This window comes from Odocoileus virginianus, chromosome 22 (genome assembly GCF_023699985.2).
Source record: "Odocoileus virginianus isolate 20LAN1187 ecotype Illinois chromosome 22, Ovbor_1.2, whole genome shotgun sequence".
Classification (NCBI taxonomy): Eukaryota; Metazoa; Chordata; class Mammalia; order Artiodactyla; family Cervidae; genus Odocoileus; species Odocoileus virginianus.
In genome coordinates, this window is record NC_069695.1 from 12,426,254 (window position 1) to 12,454,233 (window position 27,980).

Consider the following 27,980-nt stretch of genomic DNA (forward strand, 5'->3'; position numbering starts at 1 on the left):
TATCTTAAATAAAAGAACCATTCACGTCATGGTTTTTTAGTCAGTACACCTTTGGGAGAAAAGAAAAGGTCTGAATTAGCCTCCGGTTTGGCCTTTTCTGACTTTCGTAGTCTGAGAAGTGGAAGTTAGACTTCTGAAGCCTAAAAAACCCCAAGAGAATCAGTAAAATGTCTCAAGAAAGTACTCCAAAGTGTCTGAAAATGCATTTTGCAAAGCCACCCTGCATTACACTTACGCTAGCCTCCAATGCAGCTCAGTGACCCTGCAGGAGGCCCTGAGTAGCCCCACCGGACTGGACGAGTTGCCCAGCCTCAGGAAGGCAGCGCTTTTCACCAGCGCCCTTTGAAATGCTGAGTGAGTGAGCCCGTTAGCAAAGGATGCTCAAAAGTTGTTTTGAGATGTTTCTTTCTCTTCCTTTAAGTTTTGATGATTTCATAACATGTAAGAAGTTGGAATGGAGTTTCAGAAATTGTCTTTTGACCCTCATTTTTAAAAAAGTATGACCTGCTATCTTTGGCAAGACCCCTTTGGCAGAGAGTAGTTCGATTCCAGACTGTTTATTAAGCTCTTCTTTTCTCCTCTTCTCAGAATTCTCATACAGATGAAGTGGTGGCAGGGAAAATAGGCGGATTTGTATCTGGGCTGTCCTTGTTCTGGAAAGAAATGTGGAAGAAAAATTATGATTTTTGAAATTTCAAATCAGATTTTTCAAAAAATCTTTCTGGTGTATGTCTTTCAGGTGAATTGATGAAGAAAAACTAGATACAGCAACTTTGATACAGCAATTTTGTCATAGTCATAGTATCTTTTACAAATGCTTTCACATATCTTTAATCCTTGTAGCAGTTTCTTAAAAATTTTCAGGTAGTGTGCTATGCTAGGATGACTTCAAAATCCATTTCCTTGTCCTTTGTAGTAATAAGAGCAATAATAATTTTCAGTAAAACTGAATATGTATGTATCCTGAACAAATAACCTGGAAATTTTAACGATATATGTCTGTTTTAATTGAAATTTTATCTATGTTAAAAATACCAGTTGATATCCATTTTTAGATTTTTTTTTTTAAACTGGATTATAAAATGAAGCACTGTTAGTAAGACTTAATGGCATAGGATCCTTTGTTGTGAGTAGAGGAAATTGGAAAAGGCACAGTTATGATTTCATTAAGCTAGAGAGCATTGGTGTTCACATTTTAAAAACATAATCATAACTTATCTGGAGTCACATGTTCCATTTTATTGGCTTCCTTCATATAGAAAATATAGAAATCAGCACTAAATGCCCGTGAAAAAGTGAAGTGGCGTATATTTTCTGGGTGAAGGAAGTGTTCTGCACATTCTCCATGTTTTGCATCATGGTAATTTGAATAACCATGCTTCCATGTTCACGTCAACTTTTTGTTTTTCAATTTATGCACAGCACTTGCTCTGAAATTTGGGGACTGAGTACACCAAATACGATAGATCAGTGGGATACAACAGGCCTTTACAGCTTCTCTGAACAAACCAGGTGAATATGCTGCCCTCTATGGAATCCTAGAGATCTTGTGGGAGGGAGGGTGTTTTGGAAGACCTAAAGTGGGTTGCTTAGTATAATTTTGCCTAGGATGTTTCCTTAATGTAAAATAAGGCATGGCATTTAAAATAACTGCTTGCCAGTATTAAAAATATATTAAATGTTTCCGCTGACGTGTTGATCAATGAAATTCTAGTTTTGAATCTTTAAATTACTGCATCCCCTAAAGAATAGGAGCTTCGATAACTATATTCTCATTTTAGTGTGAGGGTAGATTATAATCTGTTGTTGGCCTAATTTTTCAGTAGATACATAACCAGTTTTTGCTAAATTTCTTGCTGTCATCTAAATCTCATCTTTATACTAATAAGTACATGGTTATTTACTGAACCCCTTATGTCACATATAATGCTAGGCTGACTCGTTTTGGTTATTTATTTTTTTTTAATCACCTTATTCTCTTTTTGAGCATATTGGTATTTGTCCATTTCATCGCATCATTTTCATCACCATCTGCATTTATGTGTGAGCTATAGAAAATATACCTCAGTACTCAAAACAGTCACAACCGGGTAATGAGTTATGTTAGTTTTAGTAAGTTACTTTTACATCATTGTTGGTATTTGCCATTCTTCACACTAGTTCCTTTTTTGATGATTCCGGCACCTGCAGAAATAATGCCCTAATCCTCCCTAAGAGTTTGAGTCACTAAAGATAAAATGTTGATAACATTTTTCACGTGTAGCTGTATGAGACTTTTAAAAAAAAAAAAAAAAACATTTTTTCCCCAAACGGCTACCTGTTCATTGATTGACATTTGAGTCATTTATGTAGCATGTTTATAAGAAAAATACCCTAGTGCTGCTGCTTACCTTTATATCAGATCCATTAGATAGTACATTTTTCTTCCTTGTATTTACTAAAACTAACTAAATGTCTGTCATTCCTTTCTTTATGCTCTTAGTGTACTAGTTTAACCCAATTGAGTATGTTTATTTTTTTTTAAAAGTTCCCATCTTTCTTTTCCTCTTGCTTCCCAACAGGTCTCTAGATGGTCGTCTTCAGGTGTCCCATCGAAAAGGACTGCCTCATGTAATATATTGCCGATTATGGCGCTGGCCTGATCTTCACAGTCATCATGAACTCAAAGCAATTGAAAACTGCGAATATGCTTTTAATCTTAAAAAGGATGAAGTATGTGTAAACCCTTACCACTACCAGAGAGTTGAGACACCAGGTAGGAAAATTGGTTTTTTTTTTCCCCTTGTTTTGGTTAAATGCTTGAATTTAAGTGTATTAGGTACTTACACCTAATTGACCCAGGGAAACTTTGGCATGAAACTCTTTAATAGTGGAAAGTGAAAGTGTTAGTTGCTCAGTTGTGTCTGACTCTTTGCTTCCCCATGGACTGTAGCCCACCAAGCTCCTCTGTCGGTGGAATTCTCCAGGCAAAAATACTGGAGTGAGTTGCCATGCCCTTTTCTTCCTGACCCAGGGATCAAACCCAGGTCCCCCGCATTGCAGGCAGATCCTTTACCATCTGAGCCACCAGGGGAGCCTAAAGCTCTAATAAGTTGCCTTGAATTCAGTAAATTTTTTGGCGATAATTAAAAATACTAAAAAAATGTTGATATATGTTATGGAAAAATATAGCTTAGAGGGAAAGATATGTTAGTTTCTTGAAATAACATTTCACATCAAAGTACATTATCTAGGAAATTCTAATCCTATAGATACACAATCTGCTTAGAACTGAATAAGTCTCATTACCTCTCTGCTGCATTGACTGTTTTAAGTCATTTCACTCTTTGGTTTTTTTGATGTACTTTAATGATATCATTTGTAACTAAGCAGTTTAGTAAAACTCACAGCGGGACTTTCAGTCAGTTTACTTACTCAATTTACTTAGTACTTGAAACTTAATAGAATGCTGCTATGTTTAGGGGAAAAAAGCTTGATTTTACAAATCTTACTGCAACCTTTCCAATGAGGATTTATGAACTTCTGGGGAGTCCCTTGGACTGCAAGGAGATCCAACCAGTCCATCCTAAAGGAGATCAGTCCTGGGTATTCATTGGAAGGACTGATGCTGAAGCTGAACCAATACTTTGAACTCCAATACTTTGGCCACCTCATGCGAAGAGTTGACTCATTGGAAAAGACCCTGATGTGGGAGGGATTGGGGGCAGGAGGAGAAGGGGACAACAGGATGAGATGGCTGGATGGCATCACCGACTCGATGGGCATGAGTTTGAGTAAACTCTGGGAGCTGGTGATAGACAGGGAGGCCTGGCATGCTGCGATTCATGGGGTCGCAAAGAGTCGGACAGGACTGAGAGACTGAACTGACTGACTGACTGATGGTCATATAATATGATCAGGATCACTCTTTCCCCAAAAGTACAAGATAAATCAGAACTTGGAGATTTAGATTGTGGACTTCGTGGTAAATTAAAATCATAGTCAGGTTTGTCAGTTTTTCAATAGCCGAATAATACCAAATAAGTCAGTCCTAAACTTCAGAAATTAATCGGGCTAATTCTTTTCTGTGTGTGAAGACTTTTGATAAAAGGGCCGCTCTCATCTGCTCTGGCGTTAACTGGGTTTCTTCTGCTCTTTCAGTTTTGCCGCCGGTGTTGGTGCCCCGGCACACGGAGATCTTAACAGAGCTGCCCCCTCTGGACGACTACACCCACTCCATTCCGGAAAACACTAACTTCCCAGCAGGAATCGAGCCGCAGAGTAATTATATCCCAGGTATTTTTGCCTTCTGAGTCTCCTAAACTGTGAGATAGATACAGATTTTGTTCATAAACACTCATCTATTAATAAATAAGTAAGTTATGGTTTGGCTTTTTAAAAACTTTAATTCTACAGACATAGCAACATGTATGTTGTACTGAAAAATCAGGAAACTTCTATTTTAGTTCTTTTTCATCTGGGACTCAGTAATGCTGAAAAATAAATGAACCACATAATTCTCAAATTCTGCTCTATTACATTATGTGTCCAGTACAAACTAAAGGGATAAGCATGAGCATATAGCTGTATGTTGGATTTTTTGGTGTTTTAATTTTTTTCTCCGTGTGCAGTATTTATCTATTCCACTTTTATGTTTTATTTATACCACTGAAAATGTGAAAGGAACTTTCAGTTTCAGCTATAGTAAAAAAAAAAAAAATTGCCTTAATGTGTCTCATCATGGAAATAATGCTTGTTCTTTGGAGGTAATTTTGAAAACATAAGGTAAAAGAAGACTTTTTAAAAACAGCTATTTTTAAGGTTAAAAAGTGTTTTCTGACTGTCTTAATGCTTTTTTCTTTTACTACTATTTATTCCAAAAGGAGATTTAAAGAATAAAAGCTGCTTTTATTGGGAAACATAAACATTTTGAGGAGTTAGTACAGAGCAAAGAGTTTATTGTGGAAAATGGGGGCTAGGACAAGGGGAAGCAGGGTGAACACTAGGCATTTTGTAGGGAGAGGAATTTGACTGGAAGTAGTTACATGTGAGTAGTGTGTTGGATTGAGGGAGTCCTTAAGTCTGAAGTGGAAATCAGTATAATTCAGCAATCCTTAGGAAACTGAGGTGTAAGCATTCGCTCTTGTAAGATACCTACCCAGTGATTATGTAGAAGGATGTTAGTCAAAATGTTTCACTTTTACCTGTGGATATATTTGGGCTGATTTTCCATCATCTTTGATTAGATTTGGGTCTTTTACAAAGTGGAAAATCACATGTGGATTATACTTAACCTGCTTTTCTGGACAGTGGGTCTTTACCCAGCTCCAACTGACAGCAAAACCTTGGTGTTCACTTTTTATTCCACTGTGAAAGAAATTGTAACATTTCCTCCAAGACACTAGTATTATACCTTTGTTGTTTACTATTTTATATATAAATGATAATGGAGAAAAATGAAAAAGAATAGCATATTTATCAGTTTAGTATTTTTTCCTATTTACACCTTTGAGACATGGGTGGTTAAACTGGCAAAGCTTAGCTCTTTTTAATTTTATTTGATTTAACTTAAAATAGCACATAACTGTATATATTCTTATTTTTATATTCTTTGTTGTTCACATATTACTATGAAGGAATTTATTTTCTTCTCATATTAAAAATTTGGGGGCACTGGCATTTAAAATGAAAAGTTTGATACTTAAGTTAAAACTTAAAATTAATTTATTGAAGAGAGATTGTCAACAAGAGTTCATGGATGAGACCTTTAACCTGCATCACCTAAACTTCTTTTTCCTGCTTGGAATTATGATTGGTAAAATTGTATAAATTTTTTATTTCACATGAAGCTTAGATATTCAAGTACTGTCTGAATATAAACATTTTGTTCATAAACCATTTTGGAAATGACACATTAGAATCTTATGTATTTTCAGAAAGTAATTGACCTCGGTTTTGTGTAGCAGTCTCATTTGAATTTAATTTTCTACCTCAAGCATTCAGGACTTAACTGTTTAGAAATCACTCAAGCAATCCACTTTTTAGATAGAATTCAGGCTAGACCATTCCTGAACTATATTACCATATTTTGCCCTATAGAACCTAGTGTAGTTTGTCAGCCTGTATTACTTTGTAATTCTGAATCTTGTGTGCCTATGTTGTGTGTCTAAGTACCCGTTTATGATGGCCATTGGTTAAAAAAATTTCTTTTGGTTACTAATTTCTTTTTAAACATACTGATAAAGAACTGAGGCATCTTTGAAGTTATATTTTTGGCCCTTGCCCCAGAAAATATACAAATGAGAACAAGCCAGATATGTAAAAATAGCTAAGAAAATATGCACAGAGAGCTCAATTGTATTACAAGTGGGTTTTAAGGATTCACCTATAAGGTTTGGATCGGAACCTGAATCATAAGCCCTCAGTATCCAATACTGCTTTTTATAGTGATGTTATGTAACATTCATATGTTATTTGGAGTGATTTGTTGGTTATCTTTGGTAGCTGGGAGAAAAGGCATTGAGATTAAATTGAAGCTGTACTTGATTTGTTCTAAACTTTTGTAGAAACGCCACCTCCTGGATATATCAGTGAAGATGGAGAAACAAGTGATCAACAGTTGAACCAAAGTATGGATACAGGTAAAAAATATTTTCAAAATTACTCAGTAGTTAAATACACAGTTTTGTCGTGTTTGAAATTCACTAAAATTATTACTAACCCTTATATTTAGAAAAGTTGGGATACCTATCAAAAAAATGAAATCTTTTATTTTGATTTAATCATATTTGAGCAGTTAGAAAGAGGACCCTCTTTGTCAGTGAAAGATTAACACGTACTACTCTGCAGAATAATTGTTAGGATTTTCTCTTATTAGAGTTAAATAAAAATCGGGGAACACTCAGATACTTTTCAAGTGTTTTATGCTTCTGTTTAAAGTTTTAGGGACTTTATGAATAAATGTCTTTGTGATAAAAGATTCTAATTAATTAACCCAATAACAGGTTTTCAGAGGAACTTGGAAGTAAGATATGGGGATCAGCTTTTTAGTGCTCTTTTAACTTAATAGTTCTGAATTATAGTAGATTGTTTACATAAAGTACCCTGTATATTGTACTTGACCTGCTTCAATTTCTAATACTCAGCTATCAACTTTAAACACAGTGAAGAAAAAATTTTGACATGTAATAAATATTACACACATCAAAACTTTAGAAAAGTTGTTATATAATAGAGTGCATGTAACACATCATAACTGATAGGTTACCAGTGAGGTAGCTGTGATGTCCCTGTAATTGTAGATCTTGATTTATTCCATCCTGGTTGTATCTTAAGGATTGGACAGCTTAATATCACAACCTGCCAAGTTACAGCATAGCTTTTTCTACACAGTTTATACTAAAGCATTCTGTATTTATGATAATCTAAGTGATTTTCTAAATAGCAGGGGCTTGGGTGGTTCTCTTTACAATAATTCTGTTGCTTAAATTCTTTCATTATTTCGATTTCCAAGTAAAGAAGCTTCTGCTATAGCTAATCATACTTTATAGCTTTTCAGAATAGTAAATAACCAGGAAAAGTAGATGATGATCATTGGATATAGCATGTTGTAAATCTTTTTCTTTCTTTTTTAATTTTGGCTGAATGACTTGTGGGGTTCTTCATTCCCTACCCTCAGCACAGTCTTAACCACTGGACCTCATATAACTGTATTCCTAAATCAGTCATGTTCCTTTTTGCCCTATGATGGACAGTTGCTTCTGTGACACTTAGACGTGAATATCATAAAAATATACTCTGATGACATCATTAGTCATCAGGGAAAATGCAAATAAAATCATGACATATCACTTCACACCCTCTAAAATGGCTGTAATAAAAAAGTCTGATTCTTTGTGAACCCATGGACTGTAGCTGCCAGGCACCTGTGTCCATGGAATTTCCCAGGCAAGAATCCTGGAGTGGGTTGCCATTTCCTTCTCTAGGGAATCTTCCTGAGCCAGGGATCGAACCCAGGTCTCCTGCATTGCAGGCAAATTCTTTACCACTGCGCCACCAGGGAAGCTCTGTAGTCAAAAAAGAAGAAGAAGAAGTCTTGATGAAGATAGGAGAAGTTAAGAGTCTTCATATGTTGCTAGTGGGAATGTAAAATGGTTCAGTTACCTTGAAAAGATTTGCTGTTCTTCAAAGTTAAATAAAGAATAACAATAAGACCCAGCAGTTTCACCCAAGAAAATTGAAAACATGTCCAAACTAAACTTGCACACAAATGTAAGCATTATTCACAGTAATCTGAAAGTAGAAATGACCCAGATTGTCTATCAGATGATTAATGGATAAATTAAATGAGTTATATCCGTACTTGGGAATATTATCCAACCACATAAAAGAATGAAATACTGGTACATGCTACAATGTGGATGAACTTTGAAAGTATTATATTAGGTGAAAGAAACTAGGCACAAAAGGCCATAAGGATTCCAATTAGTGCCCGTTGGATAATATAGTTGAAACATGAGGAGCAGTAACATGAGTGTAATCACAGGTTATGCGCTTCCCTGGTGGCTGAGTCAGTAATGAATCCACCTGCAGTGCAGGAGACCTGGGTTCCATCCCTGGGTCTAGAAGATCCCTTAGAGAAGAAATGGCACCCCATACCAGTTTTCTTGTCTGGAAAATCCCATTGACAGAGGAGCCTGGTGGGCCACAGTCCAGGGACCTCTCTGGAATGGTGGAAGGTTCTAGGTGTGTGCTGTCCACGTGGCCACATGCTACTAGGAGTACTTGACATAATTGGTACAGCCAAGAACCTGAATTTTATCTTTATTTGATTTAAACAGTGACATGTGGCTAGAGGCTGATGGTAACCCAGCTGATGGCTGTCGTACAGGTGGTGTTTGGGGTCAGAGACTAGCTATCTGCAGGGCTGCGTCTCCCGTAGCCAACCCAGTCCTGAGCAAGTGCTCAGGCTTAGAGGACCATGGCCATGCCCATGGGTGACCCCACGTGAGAGCACCTCTGGGTATGCACACCTCATCCTGGGACTGTGGGGAGAGGGTGCAGCAGTAGCAACCCTCACTCACTGCCTGACTCTGGACCTGTCTTCCTGGCTGCATGGAAATCCACGGTCACCATGTAGGCCAGATCTGGGAGGATGGGTTGGCCACAGGCCAGCCCCTTTCCTGGTGTCCCAAGGGCTGCCAATGCCTGGCTGACTGTGTGCCCAGCTGCCTGCAGCTGCCCCTGTGCTTCTGAATGAGTGTGATCAAGAACACACACTTCGTGTTTGACATCTGCAAGACCAGGTTCACGGATAGCCATTGTGATGGTGGTAGCCACTGCCTGGTGATGGTGGCCCAGACCTTCATGAACTTTTGCTCCATATCGAACACAAGTTGGGCAAGGACTTGCCCTCCAACGAGCTGCTCTATGCCGAGGACATCCCTAACTTCAAGACTGTAAGAAAGCCTTTGACTGTGTGGATCAGAACAGACTCTGATCTCTTAAAGACTGGAATATCAGACCACCTTACCTGTCTCCTGAGAAACCTGTATGCAGGTCAAGAAGCAACAGTTAGAAACAGATCAGTTCAAAATTGGGAAAGGACTGTGTCAAGGCTATATATTGTCACTGTTTATTTAACTTACATACATCATGTGAAAAGCCAGGCTGGATGAATCATAGCCTGAAATCAAGATTGCAGGAGAAATATCAACAGCCTCAGATATGCAGGTGATACCACTCTAATGGCAGAAAGTGAGGAAGAACTAAAGAGCCTCTTGATAAAGGTGAAAGAGGAGAGTGAAAAAACTCAGTTAAGACTCAGCTTTCAGAAAACTCAGATCATGGCATGCGGTCCCATCACTTCATGTCAAATAGATGGGAAAACAATGGAAACAGTGACAAACTTTATTTTCTTGGGCTCCAGAATCACTGTGGATGGTGACTGCAGCCATGTGATTAAAAGATGATTGCCTTGGAAGGAAAGCTGTGACAAACCTAGACAGTGTATACAGAGATAACAGAGACATCTGTAGTCATGACTATACCACAAAGGTCTATATAGTCAAAGCTGTGGTTTTTCTAGTAATCATGAACAGACGTGAGAGTTGGACTGTAAAGAAGGCTGAGTGAAAGAACTGATACTTTCGAACTGTGGTGCTGGAGAAGACGCTTGAGAGTCTCTTGAACAGCAAGGAGATCAAGCCAGTCAGTCCTAAAGGCTATCAACCTTGAATATTGATTGGAAGGACTGCTGCTGAAGCTCCAGTACTTTGGCCACCTGATGGGAAGAGCCATCTCATTGGAAAAGACCCTAATGCTGAGAAAAATTTAAGGCAAATGGAGAAGGGGGTGGTAGAGGGATGGGATGGTTAGATGTCACCACCAACTCAATGGACACGCCTTTGAGTAAACTCTGGGTGACTATGAAGGACAGGGAAGCCTGGCATGCTGCAGTCCATGGGAGCCCAAAGAGTCGGACATGACTTAGCAACTGAACAACAACAGTAATTACTAGTTATAGTAATGGGTCAAAACCCAGTAAGGGGGAATAAGCTGAATCAAAATGAATTCATTGTTTTGGGGCTAACTTTGAACATAACTTGATATTTCTAATTCTGTTTCAAATGGAGGAAATGTTGCTATCTTTTTCAAAATGACACATTTAAAAGTATTTACTGTAATGACAGTGACTGTGAGTATTTGATTCATGAGACGCTAAAAAGTTGCTTAATACTATTCTTCTGCCTGCTATCTATTGTTCTCTTAGTGCAATGGCAAGAATTTTCTGACTGCTGCAGGATCCCAGTTTAGGACAAAATTGACCTCTCTTTAAACTCTGGTCCATACTTTTCCTGAGGGAAGACATGATTAAATTAATCTTTGAAACCCTCCTGGGATAGAAGGAGTTAATAGTTTTTAAAAGGGTAATCAGAGGGGGCATTCTCTGGTGTGCCAGTGGTTAGGACTCTGTGCTTGCACTTCAGAGGGCATGGGTTTAATCTCTGTTGGGAGAACTATGATCCCGCAAGCTTCGGGGCCAAAATAAATAAATAAATAAATAAATAAATAAAGTCAGAGGACAAATAAAGTAAAATACAGAACTGTATGAGCAGGCACATGTTACTTTTTCTTTGCTTTGTGTTTTTAATTTCTCTGGTCAAGCCTTCATTCTTTAAAACCTGTGGACATTAGGGATCAGGCTGAATGAACATCATAAGAAATATAGGTTTGGTTTAGTTCTAACTTTTTCTTCTTGCAATCTGTTCATTTTATGTACCCCTAGATAAGGTTCACATGCTATACTCAGAAGACAGCGTCTCTAACCAGATGCATGGCTGCTGGATAGCATGATTGGCCTCTGAACTAGACTACCTGGACTTGAATTGTCCCTCTACTCTATGCTAGCTTGACGATGTAGGCATGCAGTTTCCTTATCTGAAAACTAGGGATAATTATAGTACCTACCTCATAGGGTTGTTAACAGTAGCTACATGTACCTAACTCATAGTAAATACTGTATGAGTGTGTTTAGAGAAAATATAAAGAAGATGAATTAACCATTAAGAAAAAGAAGAAAGTTGACTGCATGAAGATTAGAAGTAAATTGAGGGAGAGATCTCGGAGTAGGAGCAGTTCATTGTCATGATTAGGATCGTCTCAAAATAGGAGAGTAATTTGCCAGGAAAAAAGGGTCAGGTTTGTGAACTTTAGAGTAATGGTCTTACAGGGTGTGCCATCTCTGCAGTGTTCTATAATTTTTAGCATAGATGTATAGCTGTTATGAGATGCATGCTTTACTGTTTTAACCTTTTAGAGCTATTTTATTTTTAAATTTTATTTTTTAATTGTTTATTCCTAGAATATAGAGTAAAATTTGATTATTATCTGTTGGTTTTTTTTCCCCTGAACTTGGCTAAAGTCACTTTTTGTATCTAGTATTCTGTAGATTCCTAAGATTTTCTGAAAACAGTTTTACTTCTTGCTTTCTCATTTTTATGCTTTCTTCTTTTTCTGTCCTGGCTAAGAGCTACAGTAAACTGTTGAATAAAAATACTAAGAATGGATATTTTTACGTTGTTCTTGATCATAGGGCAAATACATTTACTAATTCCCAAATAAGTGAGATGTTAATTATGGATTTTTAATAGATTATCAGATTGAGGATGTTTCTTTCTGTTCCTGGTGGTTTGAATAGTTTGTGATGAATGGCCGTGGAACTTTGTCCATACTTTTTCTGTGTCTCCTGAAAGGATCATACAGTTTTATTCCTTTTTGAAGTGAATTTCACAAAGTGATTTTTCTGATAACAAACCAGTTTTGACCTTATTTGTTTATGATAAGTTGTACTTCAATAAAAGTCTTTATGGGTTTGATTTGATAATTTTTTTAAAGGATTTTCAAATATATGTTTATAAGAGATTTTGGTCTTCAGTTTTCATATAATGTTTTTCTGTAGCTTTAGTGTCAGTAATAGACTCTATATTGGATGGGATTTTCTACTATTTTCTGAAAAATTTTGCATAGGATTGTTATTATTTCTTGCTTAACTACTTGATAGCTCCTACTAGAGAAACCATCTCTTAAAGGGAAGGGTTTTTTAAATTGAGAGTTGTTTAGATTCTCTATTTTCTATTTTTTATGTAGGTTTGGTAACTTGTGTCTTAAAAGATATTTTTCATCTGAGTGGTAAATTTTATTGCTATAAAGTTATTTCTAATGTTTTGTTATCCCCTTGGATGTCTACAAGATCATGCAAGTCTTTTTTTTTTTTTTAAGATCATGCAAATCTTGATGTCTCATATTTTACTTATAATACTGATAATTTATTTTTTTTTCTTCTTGATAAATCTTACAGGGGCTTTATCAGTTAATATTTTTAAATACTCAGTTTTTGGCTTGTTAAATTTTTTTCTATTGTGTTTCTCTTTTTACTACTTGATTTGTTTCTATTCTTCATTATTTTCATCTACTTAACTTTGCATTAAATTTGGTCTTTTTAGAGCATCGTAGTTTAAATTTAGATCGTTGATTCTTTTCTATTTTTTCCCATTGATTCTTTTCTAATGTAAGCTTGTAAAACTGAAAATTGCCCTCCAACCCTTATTTTAGCTTCATACCACAAATTTTAATGTTATTTTTCATTATTATTTGTTGTTATCATTTAAGTATTTTCTAATTCCTCTTTGATTTCTTTGATCCATGATTTTTTAGAAGTGTAGGGGCTTTCTAGATAGTTTATTGATTTCTAACTTAATTCCATTATGTTTCATACATACTGTATATTATTTCAGTCCTCTGAAATTTACTAAGAATTATTTTATGCCACAGCGTGATATACCTACTTTGATTTACAGTTCCATTTACAGTTGAAAAGAATTTTGTGCAGTTGTAGTGTTAGTCTAGGTGTCATTTTTGGTTGAGGTCATTGCTGATATTGTTTAAATCCTTAACTCTGACTCGTTTCTAAATGTGACTTTGGGTTTATCTCTTTCTCCTTTCAGTCCTGTCAGTTTTTGCTTCATGTATTTTGAGTCTCTGTTATTAAAATGGTACACATTTCGAATTACATCCTTCTGATGAAGTGACTCTTGTTATAAAATGTGTCTCACATAAACAGAAACATCCATCAACATCGTGTGTAAAAAAACCCAGGCTTTCGTTGGTTCAGAGATCTCGCTTGTTTTCTATCTCTATTGCGTGTATCAGGGACCCAGACAGGATGTCCGCATTCTGACCTCATAAACTGTGAACACCTTCCCTCATTTCTAGTCTGATAGGAGGTGAAGTTTACTCAGGATTTTCACTTGCCTTCAACAAGTCAGATATGGGAGTTAGAATTGGCTAACGAACAGGACTGTATCTGTGCTTGAGCTTCTCAGATTCCAGTTGCCTGTGTGTGGCCATTAAATTTTTAGCTGGTTTGTCCTTTGGCAAGACCAGTCATGTGTGTGCTAACTTGGCAGATACTCCCAGCAATGAAAATGGTTACCACTCCCTACTTACTGTAGGAAGAGCTCATCCATTTCTGTAAATGACTTACAATTTAAATGAATCTGTAGTTTTGGGGTCACTTTTGGTAAAAAAATATAATTTTTTAGTGTTTCTGATACTTTCTTATTGTAGGAGTAAGGGTTTTTCCAACAGTCTTCTATATTCTAACCATAAGGGGAACCCTATACAAGTTACTAATAAAAACAAAAGAAGAGCAACTGTATTCTCATTTTGAACACAATTCATGCTTGTAGAAAACTTGGAATTACATAGAACATAATAAAGAAACATGAAGGAAGTATTTATTTTTTTTAACTGGATTTGACATAGTTCCTGTATCTTATTTTTGCTTAATCTCAAATTTCTACCATTCTGTGTCAAAAGTTCGACAGTATTTTACAGATTAAAATTATGATGCAGCATTTTGAATTATTAAAGCAGATATTTAATAATAAAAAGCAGTACTGCAATGAATGTCATAGGAGGATAGGTAGAAAGACACAGGAATTTGCACCTAGGATCTCAGATTCTAGAAATTCTGTTCCTGACTACTACACTACTGCACTAGGCTCCTCTGGCTTGTTTCAAAAGAGATGGAGAGAAATGCCTGCTTTTGCAGTGTTTCCTAAGGGTAGGACTTGGTTGGTGATCAGGTAGGGATATGGTGGAAGAAATAAACCAGCATGTTGATCAGTTTTTTGAAAGGTTTGTGAATGTGATTGCTCTCTATATTCAGTAAATGAGGTTTTTTTATAGCATATGTTTAAGCCTTTTTTTGGTATAAAAACAAAATCGTAGATAATTTTAGTTCTTTGGGACTGTTTTTTGTAATTTGAATTTAAAGATTATAAAATGAAATTATTTTAAGGCCTTTAACTTTTCTGTCCTCCCATATATGCCTTTTGAAAGAATGTCTATTTTTTTATTTGAATGATAATAATTTATGGTTAGTTTACATACTGAAACTTAAAAAAAGTAAAATATACATTTCTTTGCCATTAATTTTGCTCAAGAAATTCAAACTAATTTTAGTATTTCTCAAAAAGTTATAGATACTAAATATGTAAGTCACATCAAAATGAATCCCATTTAGAGAGAACTTGAAGTTTTAAAATAATCTGAGCAAGAATTATGCAAGATATAAAACCACAGAAGAAAGGGTTGATAAACTTAAGTAAATGACATTTAAAACATTATTGCTCCATACCTTTAGAATGACCAGAATCTGAATTCTGGCAAGGAAGTGGAGCAGTAGGAACCCTGATTCACTGCTGATGGGAATGCAGAGTGAATGGTATAGCCACTTTGGAAGACAGATTGGCGGCGGCTTACAAAGCTGCACATTCTTACCATACAATCAGCAGTCATGCCCCTTGGTATTCACCTAAAGTTGAAAATTTGCCTTACGTACACACGGAAACCAGCACTTGGATGTTTATAGTGGCTTTATTCATTAATTGCCAACTAAGGTATCCTTCAGTAAGTGAATGAGTAAATGAACTATGGCACATCCAGACAATGGGATGTTATTCAGCGCTAAAAAGAAATCTGCCAAATAAAGGCATGGAAATACATGGAACCTTAAATGCATATTACAAGTGAAACCTATCTGAAAAGGTGACATACCTGTATGATTCCAACTATATGATGTTCTGGAAAAGACAAAGACAGCTACAGAAACAGTAAAAAGATCAGTGATGCTAGGGGTTCAGGGGAGGAAGGGATTAATAAGCACAGAGATTTTTAGGACAGTGTGAGTGTTCAGTATGTTACTGTGATGGTAAATACATGTCATCGCACATTTGTCAGAATTTATAGAATGTACAGCAACCAAAGATGAACCCTAATATAAATTATGGGCTTTGAGTGATAATGTCTATGTAGGTTCCTCATTTGTAGTAAATGTACATTGTGATGTGAGACACTGATGGCAGGGGAGGTTGTAGATTTGAGGGTAAATGGGAACTCTTGTACATTATTAATGCTCAATTTTACTGTAAAGCTAAAACTGCTCTATAAATAATTTTATTAAAAATTTTTTATTTTGAAAGATAAACCAAAAAACTGGGGGAAATATTTTTAAATGTAAAGAAGTCTCATAATTGGTTTCTAGATTTAAAACCTCCTACAAGTCAAGAGGTTAAAGACAGTGCTTAATGGATAAATGGATGTAAAGGACATGAGTGCACTATTTATAACAAAATAAAAATAAAGAAAAATTTTAAATGTCAGAGTTGCCTCATTAAATCTTTTAAATTGTCATATGTCAAAAGGTAGTGATATAGTGTGAAGAAATGCTCATAGATTGTTGGTGGGATTAAACATCCAGGGAGGGTACTTATAAAAATTTAACCTCACATTCCTTTTGCTCAACATTTCCTTGTTGAAAAATGTATCCTACAAATATTTGCAAACTTGTATACAGGGTTGTGTGCACAAGGATTTCTCTAGATGTTTTAGCTGCAAGTAATAGAAACTAGCTTTAAATAGTGAGATTATTACTTCTTATAACTGCGAGTCCCAGACTTCAGTAGAAGCCTGTATAAACGAATAACAGATTAATCATCATTTAACCTGGCTCTTTTAAGTTTCTAAAGACTTCTGGTACCTAATACATTTTTATCTTAATTTAACTTCTTAACATTTTGTGATGTGATTATAATCAACTTTTCGTAATCTTCAGTGCTAACTTTTATCACATACGACTGGACTCAGCCGAAATTAATAAACCATGACTCTACTGGTCACTTCTAATAAGTATTTAATAGAGAGAGTAAGCAGTTAAAAGATATGAAAAATTGGACCGTTTCCTCCATTTCTAATAGTGGCTCTGTTTATTTTATCTTAGTTTCAGGAAACAGCAGTGGGTTTTAGTTCATTGTTCTAAATATGTTTTGACCTTTCATAGCTGTACCTGTTATGACTTGCCAGCAGATTTTTCAAACTGAGGAACAAAAAAAGAACATAAGAACTTTGTTATAGAAGGCTGTTCTGGCTTCTCAAGAATCATCACCTGTTCTTTATTTTTTGATGCGTTTGTTTACGGGGAGGTTGCTGTTTTACCTGTGTTGCCTGGTGTTTTCGTTCATGGTTGTTGTGTGGAGAGGGAGAGATACACCCGGGGGCTTCTGAGCTTGTTCTACATCTGTGCCATTGCTGTAATTTTAACACTTGGGAGCTGTAGGTCTTGCTTTTTTGGGTAACATTCTCAAAATATGTAGAGGATGATGATGAGAAAACAAAGTGTATCCTACAGTTATGATTATTTAGCAACAGTTTACAGCAAACATGTTTCAAACTTTGCCTGAAATTGAGTGAAGTAAGGTCTGACTCTTTGTCCTCTGTCTGTGGTGTTCCTTCTTTTTCTGAACTTTTTGTGTTTGTGCCCCTTCCTTATTTTCTTGATTAGATTTCACCAGTTTACCTCAAACTGGAAGAAACAAATACTTTTCTAAGAAAATATAGCTTACCAAAACTGACTCCAGGGTGTAGAGCTGTCTTAACAGTCATCTTTCATGGAAGGAGTAATGTCTTAGAATACACCCTAGAAAATTACTGATTTCACACAGGAGTTCTACCAAACTACTAAAGCATTTGTTGTTCCAATTCTGTTTAAACTGTTACAGAGCGTAGAAAAGACATAAAGCTTCTGGCTTGACTTTTGAGGCAGCATAACATTTATGCTTATAAATCTATAGATCTTTACTGCTTATGATTTTTTATGTAAAATTTCTAAATATAGAATTTTATCTCTCATCCTCAAAGCCAGCATCATACTTAACGGGCAGATACTAGAAGTATTTCTTTAAAGTTAAGAGTAAGAAAAGAATTTCCCCATCACCACTTTTATCAAAATGTAACATATCCCAAAGTGATTGATTAATTATGTCACATAGAAGTTTTTTAGTACTGTTTAATCAAAATTGGACTGAAAAATAAGACAGATAAATATTTGCATCCCGTACCACTAATATTGCTAAAATATAAAGAGCCTTCTGTAAATCAGTGAGTAAAGTGATCAACACCACAATAGGAAATTGAGCAAAAGAAAAGAACAGACTATTTACAGGAAGGAAATAAAATATAAACAAATATCAAGCTGCTGAGTGTCATTTATAAGGAAATGCAGATTAAAACTATACTTGTTAAGACCTTGTTCTCAGCATTGTTTATCAGCAATAACACTTGAGCCTCCCCTCACTATTTTGTGACTGGGAGTGTAAACTGATTGAACCTTTGAAGATGACAATTTCAGCAAAATTTATCCAAATTTTGATTTGGCAGTTTCCCTTTTAGAGTCTATCCTTCAGATACAATTCAGAGTATGCAAAATGTGCAAGATTAGTTTCTCATTGGAATCTTGGTTCTTAAAAGCAAAAGATTGAAAATAACCTGAACACGCATCAACATGGGATCATAATATACCATAATGTAATGTTATGGATAGATGGATAGATGTGTAAGTAAATAGTAAGGAAATGTACCAGCATCTCTAGAAGTTGATAATAGAATATGTAATACAAAAGCAAAGTTCAGAATTGTGTTTACCATTTGTACATAAAAAGCAGGAGGCACAGAAATATATTTGCTCATATGGTTTGTAGAATATTTCTGGAAAGGTGCACCAAGAACTGGCAACGTTGGATGCCTTTGGAAGAAGGTAACTTGAAACCAGGACTTTTTTCTATCTTTTATATATTGAAGCTCCTGAAACTAAATGTCCCATTAAGCATTTGAATTCTTGGCAAATTATCTATGTTATGATAATACAACTAGATACAATAAATTTAATTATTGGGTCAGAGGTTTTGAAAATACTTTCTTAAGCTGTTTTAAAATTGAATCCTTTTGTTTCAGGATCTCCAGCAGAATTATCTCCTACTACTCTTTCCCCTGTTAATCATAGTTTGGGTAAGTTGCAAGTACTTTCCCCCTACTGTTTTTACACTGTTCCACCTTTTTATTTAAATGTCCTTTCTGGTAATTATTTTCTGTATATAGGAGAAAGAGATCTCAAGAATAACAGATGATTGTTCAAATTAGTGCTTTTTTAAAAATGATACTGATAATGTGCCTCGATATTACTAAAACACCTTTCTCCTGGCACATATGAGTATAAGAAGTTAATTTTTTATTCATAGAAATAATATGCATTATTCATGAGGAATTTTATGTCTTATATGCCTAGATTTTATTTATGGGTATATTTAGTTTCTATTATATTTTGTAATAGCAATTATTAATATGAGACTGTAATATATAGAGACATATTGCTCACATATACATATGATATGGGAGATATATATGTATGATTGCTAATACATATATATTTGTATTGATACATGTGCATATGTATGTTTGTGTGTAATATGCACCTTGGTCTTCATTTTATACACTGTTTCACAATTTCTCTTCAGTTTCTACACATTGGAATTTATTCTACAAAATTGTCATTTTTTTCTGTGATATTCCTTTTGCATTTTAATCAAAGTTACAGCGCTTAAATATATATATATGGTCCTTATTTTCCCATGAAATATGTTGGTTCCCATGATATTTATATTGTTTCCGCTTGCATACTTTGTGTTGTATTACTTTTTGTTTCTTGTATATATGCGGGCTTTCTCTTTTTGTAATTGGGGTAACTCAGTGAGAATCTCATGTTAAAATGTCAAATGTAAAAAATATGTTTTATATCCTGTCGTGACAGGTTGTTTTTTTTTTTAAATCTTTGGCTGTTGATGCATTAATCCCTGCTTTAGCTTTGTTCTACTCGATCCTACCCAAAATTAACTTTATAGTGCAAATTGACTTAGTTACATGTGGTGCAACTGGGGTAAAATTACTAGTAGAACAAGTAATCCACCATAAAATCTAAAAAAGATGTTTGAAGATTTGGATGACTTAAGGAGATAGGGGGAATTTGAGAAATTGAAAATCTGCTGTGATCTTTAGAATCTGGGGTTCGTGATGTAGATGTTAAGTCTGTTTCCTGGGCTATTGCCAGTGTAGGCTGGCATAGGACACGTAAAGATAATGATATTCAATCTATTCTTGGCTTGACATGGCTTGAATTGTTCACACAACATTTCTTTTACGGGTTTGTTTTTCCCCCCTGCCAGACTTGCAGCCAGTTACTTACTCAGAGCCTGCATTTTGGTGTTCAATAGCATATTATGAATTAAACCAGAGGGTTGGAGAGACCTTCCATGCCTCACAGCCCTCACTCACCGTAGACGGCTTCACAGATCCATCAAATTCTGAGAGGTTCTGCCTAGGTTTACTCTCCAATGTAAACAGAAATGCTACGGTAGAAATGACAAGAAGACATATAGGTATGTTTATTTTCCTTGTGTGAAAAACCAATGCCTTATACTCATAACGTGAGCAGTGTGTGGTTTACCACATCAAGAGATTGTGTGCAAGAAAGCCTGCCTTCTCTCAGCTTAAGTGCAGTCACGTTGCACAGCTTCACCACCTTGAATAGTGATCCTGGTGATCCTTCCTCCGTCTGCGAACTTTTATCTTGAGTTTCTCTTTATTTGGCACCCTCGACACTGGGAAGTCCGTCAGTAAATATGTGTTAAAATTCCTTTGCTAAGCCTCTACCAGTCATAAAATTGTCATGTTCAGATTTTAGGATTGTAATTTTAGCAAATCATGATTTTTTTTCAGTTTGTTTACATCTCCTAGTTTTTTCTGTGCCTCAGTGAATTCATATATCAGATCTGCACACTATTAATCTGAAGCAAGATATCTAAAACAAAAACCACCATGAACTTGTTCAGGAATGGTTCAGAGAAGCTTAGACTGTGGCAGCCCCAGGTGCCCTCTCTGAACGGGTATGAGGGGAGAGCTGCTCTCATAACGGCACTAAGGTGCCGCTTGCCATTCACTCTCACTCTGTCGTAATTCTACAGTGAAGTATCTAGAGCCTACAAAGCTTGTGATTTTGCAAGAAGTTAAACACAGACTCTGATGAGAATTCTGCTGTCTTAAGCCAGACAGTAAGGAGGTTTGCAAAGATATAAAACTCTTCTCACTAATTTTTTCCTTACTTTGGGAAATAGTTATTTTTCATAAACTTGTTTATGTTAATATGTAGTAAGTTTACTATTTTGATTTTCAAATGAATTAATGAATTTTTTTTTTTGAATCTTTAGTTTTAGCACACAGTATGGTAAGTTTGCATATATTTAAGACATGAACAGCAACATTTGGGGACATTGGGATTTTTTTGTTTGTTTTTGTTTTTTGACAATGAGGGAAAAAATAGTTTGAGTGCTACTAAAATAACTGAACATAATTCTCATCACCTTAAAGAAACTGCTTTTAATAATAGTGTGCTTCTGTTTTCATTAACCATTACCTCCTATGAAAAGTAATGCTGATCACTAAAGAGTCAGTGTGATATTGCAAAGTGCTCGTGACTTCAGATGTTAGTTGGCTCCATGTGAAATTTCTCAAATCTTGCTTGATGTATAAATTTTACATAATCTCACTGAGGTACTCGGATGTCTTGTAGGTGACAAAGGCCTCTGAATATTTACCCTTCTTTAACGAAAATAGTTCTGATTTTTCTATGTTCTCATTAGGGCTCTGTATAGAAATTTAACAGGAGGTTATCCCTACCATATTTACTTCTAAATAAGTAAGTTTACCCTGCTTTTTTACCCTACCTCATCTGAAGCTTGAGGTCCCCTTCCAAGCTCACAGATGATTACTACAGAGTTCACTTCCTTGAAGTTGTAGCACTGAGATCCTCATTTCCTACAGACTGTCCACTAGAGGCTACTCTCAGCTCTTAGAGGCCACCTGCATGCCCGCTCCATCTTCACAGTCAGCAGTGAAGACTCTGTTAAGTTCTTCCCCTCACACTTTGAGTCACTCTCGCCAGGACCAGCCCAGTCCCTTTAAGGCTTGTCACCTGATTAAGTCAGGCCCACCAAAGATAGTCTTCATTTCTTGGGGTCACTTGATTTAAGAACTATACATCTGAAAAATTACTTTAAGCACTACTTAGTGTTTGACTGAATAATTGAGAAGATAAACACACCAGGGATGAGAATGTTAAGTGCTGTCTTAGAATGCTGCTTAAAAAAAAAAGAGAATTCTGCTTTTCCCGTTTTTTTTTTAATCTTTGTATTTCTTATATTTTATGTATATTTGATCTGTCAAATTCTGAAAGAGGTATATTAAAATCTCCCAATATAATTTTTACTCACCTCATTCTGCTTTTGTAAATAGAGATCTGGTTACCACCATAATATATAGTTTGAGAAGGGGCAGGTGGTAATTTTTATTATTTTTTTTCTTAAGCATAGTGGATTCTTTAAAAAAAAATTATGTATTATAATGAAGGCATATTAATCTAGACATTAGTTAATTCCTTCAAATGAATTAAATTGCTTTATTCAAAAATATGGTTTGTTTGAAATTCTTTATTTTGCTTATTTACTTTTCTACATTAAGTACTTTTAATGAGCACATATTATCTTTACGAATCAATAAAATCATTGTTGAAAAAATACTTGGAAAACTATACAGTAGTATGTTTCAAAGTTAGATTTCAGAAAAGCGTAGCTATGGGAGAGATCATCAAGATACTTTATACCATTTTACTTTTCCTCTAAGAATCCTTCAGAGGTGATATTGAAGTAGTAAATGTTGTAAAACTAATTCCATATATATTTCGTTTTAGGAAGAGGAGTGCGCTTATATTACATAGGTGGGGAAGTTTTTGCTGAGTGCCTAAGTGATAGTGCAATCTTTGTGCAGAGCCCCAACTGTAATCAGAGATACGGCTGGCACCCTGCAACCGTGTGTAAAATTCCACCAGGTATGGATGCAACAATATAAATACGCCTATCATGTCAATTTGCTGAGTCTTTCTTTGCTATTAATTTTCGGAATCAGGAGATGATTTGCATGCTCATATTCAAATGTCTGTTGGAGAAGGAAATTGCAGCCCACCCCAGTATTCTTGCCTGGAAAATCCCATGGACAGAAGAGCGTGGCTGGCGAGGGTCCAAGGGGTTTCGTGACTTAGTAACTGCACCACCACCACCATTCTAGTATCTGTAGCTCTTTTAAAATGATTCTCTTATACGATCTTCTTCGTACATAATGTTTTTATATATTTTTTCAATCATAGGCTGTAATCTGAAGATCTTCAACAACCAGGAATTTGCTGCTCTGCTGGCTCAGTCCGTTAATCAGGGTTTTGAAGCCGTGTATCAGCTAACTAGAATGTGCACCATAAGAATGAGTTTTGTGAAAGGGTGGGGAGCAGAATACCGGTATGAAATACGTATTCAGTTCTTAAATTTCTAGAATGTAATTCTTTTTCTTGCACTTTTTGAATCTTCTGAAGTTTGTCTGTATTTTCATTGAAGTTTATAGAGAGCAAATCTTTATGTAAAATAACAAAAGAAAGTTGGAGGCCTCTAGATTCAAAACTATTGCAAATTCCTATGCTGGCACTATAGAACATAGAATTAAAACGTGTATGGACAGGCACTGTAACAGAATGCAGAGTGTTAAATACTGTAAATGGCGTATTGGAAGGGTTATTATTCAGTAATAAAAGGGGTATTTGGGTACCAGGCACTGTGCTGTGCTTTAAATGCAGTATCTCATGCCTCTCAGCATATCTAAGAATTGCTGTTTTTATTCTTTCTTTATAAGGTTGCAGTCTTTGTAAAGTTTAAAAAAAAAAAGGTCTACACTAAACATTTATTTGGAAACAGGCTTAGGTGAGATTTAATAGTTTGCTCAAGGACACGTTGTCGGTGGCAGAGACGGGACCTGAGGAAAGCTCTCCTTGCCTCTTCTCTGAGGACGGCAGTAGCAGTCACATAGTTGAGTTCTACCAGAAGCAGTCTGTCATCAGGGGGTGAGATCAGTTAGGCTGTTGCTAGGTTATACAGGGTTATACAGTCGATTGGATTCCACATCAAAGAAAGGGGACAGTTCATCAACATAATAATGAATAAAACTACAGGTAAAATACTCAGTCTTTCTCCAGTTCACATTACTTACTGTCTGAATGTCTGCTTAAGAATAGATATGCATGTGGTATAGTAATAATACTCCTGTTCATTCAGCAGTTTGGGCCCTTCTTTGGCTTTGTTTCATTTGAACTTGATCCCTTGTCTTAAATTTTGAGGTGTATGACTTTTGTGATGATGAGATTTGAGATCTACTGGTTTGACAACTTCTATAAAAATATACAATGTGTTATATATTTGTATCTAAAGTGAGACTTGTCACTATTTTGTCCAAGTTATATTAGTGCAAGAATTCATTTTTTGACTTCGCTGTAGCTCTCTTTTGTTTTAATCATTTCCCCTTTGAGGTGGGATAACTTTAAACAATGCTGAGTTTCTTTTTTCATTTGAACTTGGATTGAGTTGATATTAAAATTAGATTCAGATAGTACTATCTGATATCAGTTTATTAGGTCACACATTTTTTTTCTCCTTCGAAAGATTATAATGTTGTGGAACATGGTAGAAATGGAGTGGCATTAAACATGAATCACATAGGTCAGGGAGAATTCCATGTATATCTATGGGTCTCCTGTTAAGATCAGTTTTGATTGGTGGAAAGAGATACTGTCTTTCATTCACTGTAGTCTCTGCTGTTCTTTAACCTAGACATAATATAAAATCTATACAAGAAGCAGTAATATACAGTATGTATTCATGGCTAGTGGAGGTCAGGTACATCTACTTTGGATAATAAAGTAGTTTCCTTTAACATTTGCAGATCAAAGTAACTTAGATACTCATATGTCTGTGAACTGTGGAACCTTTTATCCTTAATGACACAGGTGCTGAGGAATAGATTTGATGTTTGTATTTCTAAACTATTTTTCAGTTTCTTTAAGTGCCAGCTTGATTCCCAGCATAAAAATCAGGAGACGTAGTAAGGGGAAATAAAGATGTGTAAAGAATTCATGTCTCAGTTAAGTGAGTTTAGTAGTGAAGTGAATAATCAGGCAGGGGCACAGATAATGTGAGGCTCAGACCCTGAGAAAAGGGTTTGCCTGCTAGAAGTATACTCAGGAGATGGAGGGAACACTACCAAGGAAGGAGGAAGTAGGGAAGAGAGGTAGGGGCGGGAACACTACTAACACCGTTCTCAAGCCACCTCCTGTAGTGGGTGGGTCACTAGAGCTGTCCCCTTAGGAAAACTTTGGGAAAAGAGTCAAGAGCACTCAGAATTACCCCACTTGGAGGGAAAGGAAACGGGGCATTTAAATGCCGATTCCTGGGTCATTGGTTGAGGTCTGTTCCATCTGTGGACAGCGCAGAGGTTCTCAGGCACAGAGATGCAGATTCCTACAGCCGGAAGTGGGCTGGAGAACACTTGAGAATCTGAAGGGAGCAGCAGGGCACCGCTGCAGAAAACCACACCCTCTGAAATACAGTCGTAGTTGTAAATTATATTGAGTATGTGTCGCTTGGAGGTGAAGAGTTGATAATGGCCTTTTCTCATGTTTGCAGGATTGTCATGTTGAAGCAAACAGACTTACTGACTTACTGTGTGTAATAAATAAGAAACTAAAATCAGTATGTGGAAGTGATAGGATATCCTTGAACAGTTTGCTATTTTCAGAGGATAGCTCATTTAGTTGAAGTACTAGAGATGTTTCTTATTAAAAGCCTGCATGATTTTGCTAAAAGGAAGGTTGGTTGTTGGTTTTGTCAGGGGATGTTGAACCCCAGCTTTGAACATTCTGTGATAAGCTTGGGTCAGAATTTTTGTTTTGATATACTTTAAGTTTGAAATCTGTTCCATTTGGACTTCATTTTCTATATGAATATTTTCTGTTCTTTGGATGATTAATAAGTAAAGTGACTTTATATATTCTGGTTTGCTTGGGACAGTGCTGGTTTGTGTCTCTTGCCCTGGCAGTGATTATTTATAGCATTATAAATACTTTGTTAGACTTTAAGGATTAAACATTTTTCAAAATGATAGATGTCCAAACTTAATACTAGTTCAAAAAAGAATCTAGGTATTAGTATATAAAACCTGTTGGTTTATCTTAGTTCTTCCATATCCCTGTTATTCTTTTGATTTCGTGATTATTTTCTTTCATTCTTTTGAACAGAAGGCAGACGGTAACAAGCACTCCTTGCTGGATTGAACTTCATCTGAATGGACCTCTGCAGTGGTTGGACAAAGTACTAACTCAGATGGGATCCCCTTCAGTACGTTGCTCAAGCATGTCATAAAGCTTCATCACCAATCAAGTCCCATCAAAAGACTTAATATACCAACTCTTCTGTCATAGTATTTGTGTGTGGTCCCTGTGGACTGTTTACTATCCAAAAATTCAAGAGAAAACAGCACTTGAGGTCTCATCAATTAAAGCACCTTGTGGAATTGGTTTCCTATGTTCGAATATTAGATGGGAAAATTAATGTCTAGAAATACTCTCCCGTAAAGGAGGAAGAGAAGATTTTAAAGACTTACTGATGTCTTGTTGGGCATAAAACTGAGTGTCCCAAAGGTTTATTAATAACAGTAGTAGTTATGTGTACAGGTAATGTATCATGATCCAGTATCACAGTATTGTGCTGTTTATACACATTTTTAGTTTGCATAAATTAGGCGTGTGTGTGCTGCTTCTTGATTTAGGCAAGCCTTTATAAAGTTACAGTACCTAATCTGTTATTCCCACTTCTTTGTTATTTTTGTGTGTCTTTTTTAATATATAATATATATCAAGATTTTCAAATTATCATTTAGAAGCAGATTTCCCTTGTAGAAAAACTAATTTTTCTGCCTTTTACCAAAAATAAACTCTTGGGGGAAGAAAAGTGGATTAACTTTTGAAATCCTTGACCTTAATGTGTTCAGTGGGTCTTAAATATTCATTCTTTCTGTGTTTGTTTACTTACTGCCTAATCTTATTATAAGGAAACTTTATGGAAATCTTTCTAAACCTCTCCTCCATTTCTACTTTTCCACCAAAACAGTGTAGCATGGCATCCATCACCATCAATGATTGCACTGATACTGCCAGCACCAGTTAATTCTGGGTACAATGAGAATTCATATGGAGTAAGTCCCTTTGTCTTACACCAAATTTCAGTTTCAACAGGTAATAATAGACTTATGTAACCTGGCAGTCTTTTGATTTATCTTTACACCTCATAAAAAATGCACAGGTGGCAGTATAATTATTTTCAGGGATATGCTGCAATTATTTCGATATATTTATCCTTTCTGAAAATTCAATCTATAAATATAAACACTCTTTTTTAAAAGATACTTTCAAATATTTCAGTAGCAAACCTAGTGCTCTTTTGAGTTGAATTTCATTGGATTTAATTACCAGATTGTCTTATGAAATGGACCTTTTGTAAATGTAATTGCTTTGGCAGAATACCTAGAAAAGTAATGCTGAGGTCTGATCAGCAGATAGGAGCCATCTGTTTTTAAGGTATGTTGTATTAAATTTATAAAATCTATTTTATTTTACGTAATTATGAATTCTGAATTGTAAAATTTGGGGGAGAAGCCGTTTAGCAAGTTTTTTATCTTGTGAATACCTGTGGTCTGAGCTGTTCTTAACTAATGCTGAATATGTGGTGACTATTAGAAGCCACCGTACTTCATGCTCTGCAGGGACAGGCATGACTAGAGGTGTCAAAAGCTCTGTTGAAAGTCGACAGCAGATAATCCTTATTTTATCTAGTTTATTGTTAACTCATTCCAGTTTAAACTTTTCTTGTTTGCATCTCAATAGGAACAGCCAGTAACCACTCCCTAGTCCCCTTCTAGTAAGTTTTCATATTTTTAAAGACAGATTATCTTTGGTTGGTACTTGTGTTTTAAAACCATGTTCACCTGTATGTACAGGTGTTTATTTTCAATACTTTCAGCATTTGATTGTTTTCTGTCAGATATTGCCCGTTTTCCTATGTTTGTGTATGCATGTATATGTTCATGTAAACTTCGTAGAGTCATTTTTCGCTCTACAGATATTT

At 35.7% G+C, this 27,980-nt stretch overlaps 1 protein-coding gene across 5 annotated transcripts in view; it reads left to right on the forward strand.

The window, feature by feature from the left end:
- SMAD2 (SMAD family member 2) overlaps positions 1-26,825 on the forward strand; it is an 82,223-nt gene extending 55,398 nt beyond the window's left edge. For 4 of the 5 annotated variants that reach the window (XM_020898533.2, XM_070452596.1, XM_070452597.1 and 1 more), the window contains 9 exons: positions 1,423-1,512; positions 2,562-2,755; positions 4,141-4,275; positions 6,546-6,620; positions 18,832-18,885; positions 20,097-20,309; positions 22,676-22,813; positions 23,129-23,273; positions 26,096-26,825. In XM_020898533.2, the coding sequence (XP_020754192.1) occupies positions 1,423-1,512; positions 2,562-2,755; positions 4,141-4,275; positions 6,546-6,620; positions 18,832-18,885; positions 20,097-20,309; positions 22,676-22,813; positions 23,129-23,273; positions 26,096-26,219 (1,168 nt within the window). In that variant the 3' untranslated portion in view covers positions 26,220-26,825. The remainder of the gene's footprint in view (positions 1-1,422; positions 1,513-2,561; positions 2,756-4,140; positions 4,276-6,545; positions 6,621-18,831; positions 18,886-20,096; positions 20,310-22,675; positions 22,814-23,128; positions 23,274-26,095) is intronic. The other variant, XM_070452598.1, reaches the window with a different exon arrangement.
- The last annotated feature ends 1,155 nt before the right edge of the window (positions 26,826-27,980 follow it).